Source organism: Sinocyclocheilus anshuiensis, unplaced genomic scaffold (assembly GCF_001515605.1).
Source record: "Sinocyclocheilus anshuiensis isolate Anshui unplaced genomic scaffold, SAMN03320099.WGS_v1.1 scaffold146, whole genome shotgun sequence".
NCBI lineage: Eukaryota > Metazoa > Chordata > Actinopteri > Cypriniformes > Cyprinidae > Sinocyclocheilus > Sinocyclocheilus anshuiensis.
In genome coordinates this window covers 81,470-91,533 of record NW_015546038.1, presented here as the reverse complement: position 1 = coordinate 91,533, position 10,064 = coordinate 81,470, and the positions used below count along the sequence as shown (strand labels likewise).

The window sequence follows — 10,064 nt, the reverse complement described above, 5'->3', positions numbered from 1 at the left end:
GTGTGTGTGTGTGTGTGTGTGTGTGTGTGTGTGTGTGTGTGTGTGTGTATGCGCTCTCCGTCATCAGACACGAACGAGTGTGAGCTGGGGAACCCGTGTGGGAACGGCTCCTGCACAAACGTGGAGGGAGCGTTTGAGTGCAGCTGCGACGAGGGGTTCGAGCCCGGACCCATGATGACCTGTGAAGGTCAGTGATGAGCTGCTGCTGTAGTTATTCTCCAGATCTGCTGATGTTCCTGTAGGCCACTCTCTCACACTCACTTTGTTCATTCGATCTGAAGCCCAGTTTGGTTCAGTTCTGATCCGCTGTATATTTGTGTCTTCATCATGAGTATGACTGTGAGTACTAGCAGCAGCTGATTACCAATATAAATCTAATAATTTTTCAAAGATAAATTTGACAAACATTTTTTTAAAAATCTATATCTTTTTTTCTCACCATGAATATAGCCGTGGTAGCTGGCATGTTGCTAAACTAGAAATGAACAAACAAATTGAAAATGTAAAAAAATATTATTGGAGTGCAGTTTACAGGAATACTATTATTTCAGTCATTCTACTTCAAAAATCTTTCACGTTTTAATTAATGTGTTACTGTGTTTTCACCATCAATATAAAATATTAATAAAACATTCTGACATTTTTCTCATAATTCTGAATTTATATCTTACAATTCTGACTTTTTGAAAAAAGTAATAATTAAAAATGGAAAGATATGAACTCAGAATTGCGTTTAAGGTTTAAGCTTATTCTGAGAAAAATTCAGAATTCTGTGTTTATATCTCGCAATTCTGACTTTTTTCTACCACTTGTGAGAAACAAACTCTGAATTGTGAGATATAAACTCAAGATTGAAAGAAAAAGTCGCAGTTACCTTTTTTATTATTTTATTCTGTGGTGGAAACAGGCTTCCATAGGTATTTGCCATTTCTTTGTAATTATTTGTGAAATTTACTAGCAATTTCTGGGTGAAAATTATTTTGATCAATTATTAATTTTGATCAAAGTGTATCCAACATAGGGTTGCAAAGGGGTGGTAAATATCCGGAAACTTTCCAAAAAATCCCTTGAATATTCCCAAAAATCCTGGAACGTTTCCAAAATTTACTGGAAATTTTCCACCTTTTTGCAACCCTAATCCTACACTAGTGTTTTTTCCGTGTACTGTGCTGCTTTTCCATTGTTATAAATGGAAAACCTATATAAACATATTAGACGAACGCCTTTCACCATTATATTCACATTTTGCATCGTTTGCAGCATCTCATGCATGAGCGCAGCATATTTATTACATCGTTTCAAATTAAAAGTAGCTCAACTTTTAAAAAATCTCCAGACTCCAGTCCTTGCGTTTTTTCATTCCACTGCCCTGCATCTCGCATTTTTAAATGCATAAACATGTTCTGTGGGAACGACCCTTTATGCTTCACTAACCATGCTTCTGTTGCTTTGATTCTACTACAAAATCTACATAAACATGCTCAAAATGACTTGCATGCACAGACAGAGACGTACACTAAACCATAACAGACAGATCTCCAGTGTTCAGTCAGTCTGGATTGTTTTCACACTGATGGAGAATGATCCACGTGTTTACAAACACTCTCTAGTGCAGTGTTTCCCAACTTTTTTTTCTGCCGCGGCACAGTTTTGATATGTAAAAAAATCCCACGGCACACCGCTAAGCATTACAACAACAAAAAAGACAGAAAGGGGAATTTTTTTTTTTTTTCCAATAATTAAACATTGCATCATCAGAGCTGGTATTTTGGCGTTATATATGATCAGACACTTGCACTTAATTTCTGAAAATCATACTGAAATGGAGTTAACAAGGTTTTTGACGACCGAATGATGGAGATCTGTGTTTTGTCCATCATTAGAACGGCCACATCTGAGGCAGTTAATCCACTCAGCATTTTCACCGGCCACAATTTTGTTGTTGGGAAATTACATTTTATATGACTTAATACTGCATACAAAATTTTTTTGTCATTTTTCCCTAACCGTATTAAATGCATGCATCATCTTTCATATCAAATTCTTACTTTTTATTAATAGTTTCACTTAATATACTAAGACAATATAGGGCTGTTACCAATCACATTAAATCAGTATCAACAAAACCAATCTTTCCACTGCAGAAGAAACAGAAGTGACTGGAGTGGCGTTCAGATGCATTTACACAGTTCAATATAGCTGAAATATACCAAGAATGCATTTAGACTGCAAAATTATAACAGCATAAATAATGTTGTGAGCTTGGTGTTTTGAAATAGTTTTTTTTAAATATACAAATATGAAATGTTGGAAAAAATGCAAAGATAAACTACTATGAGAGTAAACTGCCAGTAGGTGGCAGTAAGTGTCTGTCTTAATTAATGAGTCATTGAAGCTTGCCTTCAAACGATTCGTTCAGACAGCTGATTCATTCAAGAATGAAACAAGTGCCTGTGTTTATGTATGGACCACTGAATCATTGATTCAAATGATTCGAAAACGCTGAATCGTTCAGTAACGAAACACCGCTGTGTGTTGCTCAGAGATGCGCGACTGTTCTGCTGTGATCTTTGTTTGGATTTATTATCATTAACCAAATCGAGCAAAAACAGTCAATATATCCTTTCAATAAAATCAAATTCAAATATTGAACTAAAATGTATATCAACTACTCATTTTAACTTTTGCATAATTCAGATTTGCAATCGAGGTTTTCAGGGAAAACTTCACTCTCTTGGTCGTGTCATGTTGCTTAACTGTTATAAAATAAAGCAATAAGTCCCAAGAAGCCATGGTTTACAGTGAATTTATAACAGCTAAGGGGCGTTGTTGTTAGGTACGACGCGTAGCGGAGTTATAATATATACCCCCTTAGCTGTTATAAGCTATTATTAAACTAATAAGCTGTTTATAAAACGGTTATTCCATATACGTAGTTAGGTTTCACAAAATAAAACAGAGCAAATAAAGTGTAATGATATTAATAAAAACAGTATTCTTCCACCAAACAATGTAGCTCCTCAGAAACAGTTGTGGTTGCTACAAAGTGGTTGCCAAGCAACAGACAAACGTAAACAAAGGTGTATGTTACTTTGTAGAGTCATTTACAACAGCTTCGAACGCGGCTCAGCCAATCAGAATCAAGCACCGGAACTCTCCGTTTTATAAACTAAGTTACATGTTTGTGTTTCGTCTGTGTGCAGTTGTGTTCATTTGTTTTAATTTCTTGTTTTAATTTCACAGACAGGCTCAAGGCACAAGCTCTTTTGAATGCTTTTCATTGGTTAAATATTTGTAAAACCCTCAAACAGACATAACGATGACCAATAGCACTGATTTAAAATAATAATAAAAATTTTTGTTTTTAAGTACTCTATTTGTAATAGTTTTTCAAAAACGTAACACTCCATAGCGTACAATATATGTATATTAATACAATATAACCAGAACGATAAGGACGTTTTTGATCATTTTCCACGGCTCTGCTGTGAACACATCTGATGAAAATGTGTGCTGTGTTTTTAGATATCAACGAGTGTTCCCAGAATCCCCTGCTGTGTGCGTTCCGCTGTGTCAACACGGTGGGCTCGTACGAATGCAAATGTCCAGCAGGATACGTGCTGAGAGAAGACCGCCGGATGTGCAAAGGTAAAGACAAGTCTTTCAGTGTCACAAACACACATCATCACGTTTGAACGCTCCTCTTGTGTTCATCAGATCAGAACGAGTGCGAGGAGGGTCTGGATGACTGTGCGTCCAGAGGAATGACCTGTAAGAATCTGATCGGCACGTACATGTGCATCTGCTCGCCGGGATACACCAGACAGCCCAACGGAGACAGCTGCGTGGGTGAGCGCTCACATCCCGATGCTTACTTATGCTGTCTACAGCGCTCAGACGCCTGACTCCTGACTAGACATGTGTCGAATACTTTTCCCATCAACTGGTCACAATGCACAACACCGCTGTATGCTGCATCAAATTTCATCTGATGTAAACAAGCACATTCACTCTCTGACAGCAGATGGCGCTAAACAGCAGAAATGCAGCCGTTACCCCGGAAACCATAGATGTACACTACCGGTCAAAAGTTTGGGATCAGAACGATTTTTTATGTTTCAAGATTAATGTTTTTTTCTGTATTTTTGATCAAATAAATGCAGCCTTGATGAGCAGAAGAGACTTCTTTAAAACACATTACAAGTCTTGCTGATCCCAAACTTTTGACCGGTAGTGTGTATATACGTAGATGCCTCATTAGTTTCTATGGGTCGTGATAAGTAAGCCATCCGCCATTTTTGGAGCACTCTGCAAACCTTGAGTGAAAGCTGACTGTGTGCGTCTACATCAGTAAGTTATACGCATGTATATCTTTGAATATTTATTGATTATTATGGTGAATGACGTCAAGTTGACGCGTCAACGTATCTGGAGCGGTCGAATAGGGCATCTATACAAATCTATGCCGGAAACCAAAATAGCTGAGCTCCTTTGTGTTTCTGAAACATGTTTAAATTATTTAAATAGCCGTTCAGATTTGTGTATATGCTGTTTCAGCGCCAAAAACTTAAGGCTATTTACTTTAAAACTTTTTAACATTTTAATCTGGACTACAACATGCCCTAGATATTGTTTGAAAGTGTTTTGATTTTTTTATTGTTCGGTCACACTTCACATTAGGGCTGCATTAGTTAACATTAGTTAACATAAACTGCCAATGAAAAATTCTTCTAAACGTTCATTAATCTCAGGTAATTCCAATATTTAATAACACGTTAAAATCAAAAGTTGCAACTGTGTTATTTAATGAGCTAACATGAACTAAGATTAATAACTTCTGTATCAAATGTAGCAATTGCTCATTGTTAATATTAATGCATTAACTAAGGTTAACTAATGCGATCTTTGCTTTATTATATTTTAATGTTCAGTTATTTTTGTTATAAAAAATACTGTTATACTGTATTATGACAACACTTTTTTGCAACTAAATTTCAATACCGTGATAATACCGCGTACCGTGATAAAAGCATTAGCAATTAATCGCGACATGAACATTTGATACCGGCCTGTTTCTTTTTTGGATTAATTTTAAAATCTTATTATTTGTATTTAAATCTCTACATGGTATAGCCCCATCATATATCGCAGATCTAATCCAGGAACAAAAGCCATCGAGACTTTTACGATCTCAATCACAGAAACTTCTTCTTGTTATGTTATATATTAGGAACGTACCGAAGCTCAGTCAGTTTAAAAGCCATTTGAAAACATATTTCTTTATGATAGTGTTTCATCAAAGATTTTTGCACTTTATTTTTGCACTTTAAAAAATAAATACAACCTCACATTGTGTCAATCACGTTTACACACTGCCTCCAAAACTTTCATCCGTCATAAAAAAAAAAAATGCGATTTCGCATCCATAGCAAGCATTTTGATAGGAAAGGATGACGAATACGAAAAAAAACGCATACGAAAATTTCAGGCTCAGTGTGCATGTTCATGTCTTTCTTTCTTCAGTCGTAAAGAAATTATGTTTTTTGAGGAAAACATTTCAGGATTTCTCTCCATATAATGGACTTCTATGGTGCTCCTGAGTTTGAACTTCCAAAATACAGTTTAAATGCAGCTTCAAAGAGCTCTAAACGATCCCAGCCGAGGAAGAAGGGTCTTATCTAGCGAAACGATCGGTTATTTTCTAAAAAAAAATACAGTTTATATAATTTTTAACCTCAAATGCTCGTCTTGTCTTGCTCTGCGTTAACTCTGTGCATTCCGGTTCATAACAGTTAGGGAATGTCTAAAAACTCCCGTCTCACTTTCTCCTCCAAATCAAACTCAAAATCGTCCTACATCGCTGTTTTACTGTAAAGGGCATTTGATCTTCTTTGCATGTTCACTTTGTAAACACTGGGTCGGTACTTCTGCAGCGATGTAGGACGATTTTGAAGTTGGAGGAGAAAATGAGACGGGAGTTTTTAGACATTCCCTAACTGTCATGAACCGAAATGCACAGAGTTAACGCAGAGCTAGACAAGACGAGCGTTTGAGGTTAAAAAGTATATAAACTGTAATTATTTTTAGAAAATACCTGATCGTTTCGCTAGATAAGACCCTTCTTCCTCGGCTGGGATCGTTAAGAGCTCTTTGAAGCTGCATTTAAACTGTATTTTGGAAGTTCAAACTCAGGAGCACCATAGAAATCCATTATATGGAGAGAAATCCTGAAATGTTTTCCTCAAAAAACATAATTTCTTTACGACTGAAGAAAGAAAGATTTGAACATCTTGGACGACAAGGGGGTGAGTACATTCTCTGTAAATTTTTGTACTGGAAGTGAACTACTCCTTTAAAGTTTCTCTTTTTACATTTCTTAATTTAAAAATGTTTTCCTCTTCTAATTGCTCCATTGTTTGTACAGCACTATGGTCAACGTTGGTGTTTTATTCAGTGCTTTAGAAATAAACTTGAACTTTGTTCACAGATCTGAACGAATGCACGGCCAAACCGGGCATCTGTGAGAACGGCCGCTGCGAGAACACGGTGGGCAGTTACCGCTGCGTCTGCGATCAGGGCTTCAGTCCCAGTCCCAGCAGGACCGAGTGCATCGGTAAGAGTTACGCTTGCATGGACATCAGTAATTTACCTTATTATAAATAAAACAATATTACGATTAAGCTGTTTCAAAGCTGGTCAAAGTGTCTTTAGAAAAATTTTTTGGTCCCAAATTTTACTGCTATGAAGAATTTTGGGGTATAATATGTCACAGTTTACTTTATTCAGAGGCGGACAGTAGTGAAGTATTTTTACTCTGCTGTGAAAGTACTTTTCAAGTGTCTGTACTTTATCAGTGTTTTTCTTTAGAAAACCTTAACTTCACAACATTCCAAAGCATAATATTGTACTTTTTACTGCACTACGTTTCATATTAAATATCATTTAAACTTAATTGTATTAGAAATCTAGTACTTCCTTAATTTTACTCAAGTAAACGTAATTCAAAGTTTTACTTGAGTACAAGAAAGTACTACATTTTAAATGTTCTTAAGTATTAAAGGTAAAAAAACAACAACATTTATTTATGAAATGTAGTGCAGTAAAAAGTACGACATTATGCTTTGGAATGTAGTGAAGTAAAAGTTTTTTTTGAGACTTGCTGCTGCCAATACATCCACAACATGCTGCTGTGAGCATGTAAGAAATACTGCTGCTGCACATATAACATACATGAAATAACCCCCATATAGCATACATGAATCACCTCGTAGCAGATCTATACAGGTGGAGCTGGGGAAGGTGGAGGGTTTCTGAAGCAAGCTGAAGAAACTGCTACGGCAAGCACCAGTCATATATTTAAATGTTGAGCTGCGAGCTCATTGGCTACCGATACAGGAGAGAACCAATCAGCTGTGCCATGTGATAATGATGTCATTAGGTCAGATTGAGTTAGACCTATCGGACTGCGCCATCTAGAGTTTCATGCCAGAGCTCTGTATTTAGCAAGATGTCTTGCAGGTTAAGCTAGTTAACCTGGTAAAGCACCAGCATCACAAACCCATTGTACACTGGGCTGATAACAGACGCTCTGTGTGTGTGTCAGATAACCGTCAGGGCTTCTGCTTCCTGGAGGTTCTGCAGACCATGTGTCAGATGAGTTCCAGCAGTCGCGTCAGCGTTAGGAAGTCCGAGTGCTGTTGTGACGGGGGCCGAGGCTGGGGGCCCAACTGTGAGCTCTGCCCGCTGCCCGGGACCACTCAGTACAAGAAGATGTGCCCGCTGGGCCCCGGATACACCACCGACGGCGAGGGTAACACCGACGGCTCGCGTGTTTGTGCTGCTGAGTGTGTGTTTGCGTGTGGATATGTGGATGATCTGTGTGTGCTCTGCAGATATCGACGAGTGTAAGGTGATGGGGAATCTGTGCAAGAACGGCCAGTGTCTGAACACGCTGGGCTCCTTCAGCTGCGTCTGTAAACCCGGATACACCACTGACATCAGCGGCACGCAGTGCGTGGGTGAGTCAAGTCAAGTCACCTTTATTTATATAGCGTTTTTAACAATACAGATTGGGTCACAGCAACCGTACAGCATTAATTAGGAAAATAGTGTGTCAATAATGCAAAAATAATGAGTCTCACACTCACACACAGACATGTTTTTGACTGTATTAGTGAGCACAGTTCCAGACATGTCTGAGATCTCTTCTGAAACTCGTGAGATTACTGGTAACTACAACTAATACAATAAATACAGCAATAACTACAATGATGACTAAAACAATACTACAAAACTACTGCAATCATTTTAACGATAACTACAGCGATAACTAATAACTATAACCATGACTATAAATGATAACTATTGAGCTAACAATAGCTATAATGATAGCTATAACAATAACTACATAAATCATTTTAATGATAACTACAGCGATAACTATATTGATAACTAATAACTATAACCATGACTATAAATGATAACTATAGTGAAAGCGATAACAATTACAATAACTCTGATATAACAATAAATATAGCGTTAACTATAACAGCAATAATTGTAAAGATAAATATAGTGAACTAATAACTATAACCATGACTATAAACGACATCTATAGTGATAATGATAACTACAGCAACAACTATAACAATAACAATAATAGCTACAACGATAACTATAACAATAAACATAGTGATAACTACAGCAATAGCTAATAACTGCAAACATGACTATAAACGATAACTATAGTAATAACAATAAGTATAACGATAACTTTAACAATAACTATTAGAATTATGAAAATATATATTGCGATAACTATAATGATAACAGTGACTACAACAAGTATACCGATAACTACAGAGAAAAATATAACGATAACTGATAACTATAACCATGACTATAATAATAATTATAGCAATAACTATAATAGTAACTAAAATGAGAACTATAACAATAAAAGGTACAGATGACTATGATAAACTATTATTATAATGATATAACTATAACTACAACAATAACTATACCGATAACTATAACCATGACTATAACAATAATTATAACGGTGACTATAGCGATAACTGTAACAACAAATATAGCGATAACAATAACTATAGCGAAAACTATAATGATAACTATAACAATAACTCGCACAAATAAATGTTTGTTTCACTGTATCAGTGAGGTCAACTCATAGACTTTCATTGTTTTCTGTCAGGTTAATGATATTTTCTGTGCCCTAACCTGACCTCTGACCCCTGACCCCTAGACATAACCATCAGAGAAACCTGTCCAAATACTAGATTTTAATGCAATTGTGATTTGCAGGTTTATGAGCATTTTAAATAGTAAGGACACATTAAGTGTCTTCAGAAGTCACTATATTAGTGAGCAGTTTTGGCTAAACCTGGTCGTGTGTGTGTGTGTGTGTGTGTGTGTGTGTGTAGATGTGGACGAGTGTGTTCAGGCTCCTAAACCCTGTAACTTCATCTGTAAGAACACGGAGGGCGGGTACCTGTGCTCCTGCCCGCGAGGATACGTGCTGCAGGACGATGCCAAGAGCTGCCGGGGTAAAACACACACACAGACAGAGAGAGAGAGAGAGAGCGGTTAGTGAGTCTAGACTAAATCTGACTTCCTCCTGCCCCAGATAAGAGATAAACACACACAAACACATGGCTGATTAAACACACATCACATTAACGACACACTGCTCATTATTTACACCGGTGCAGCATTACACCGACAGTCTCAGAGCTCAGGTTCACTGGCGGGACAGCGTGCACACGTGTGTGTGTGTGTGTGTGTGTGTGTGTTCTGACTCTGTGTCTCTCCAGATCTGGATGAATGCGCCACCAAACAACACAACTGTCAGTTCCTGTGTGTCAACACCATCGGAGGATTCACCTGCAAATGCCCAACGGGATTCACACAACACCACACGGCCTGCATCGGTGAGAACACACACACACTCTCACACACACACACTCACACACACTCGCACACACACACACGCACACACACACACACACACACACACACACACACACACACACACACACACA

General features: G+C 37.4%; 1 protein-coding gene across 1 annotated transcript in view; it reads left to right on the top strand.

The window, feature by feature from the left end:
* The window catches only part of LOC107698881 (fibrillin-1-like), an 86,604-nt gene that overhangs the window by 67,599 nt on the left and 8,941 nt on the right, over positions 1–10,064 (top strand). The window contains 8 exon segments of the mRNA XM_016500015.1: positions 68–187; positions 3,526–3,648; positions 3,718–3,849; positions 6,488–6,613; positions 7,604–7,810; positions 7,893–8,018; positions 9,447–9,569; positions 9,837–10,003. Of these exon segments, the coding sequence (XP_016355501.1) occupies positions 68–187; positions 3,526–3,648; positions 3,718–3,849; positions 6,488–6,613; positions 7,604–7,810; positions 7,893–8,018; positions 9,447–9,569; positions 9,837–10,003 (1,124 nt within the window).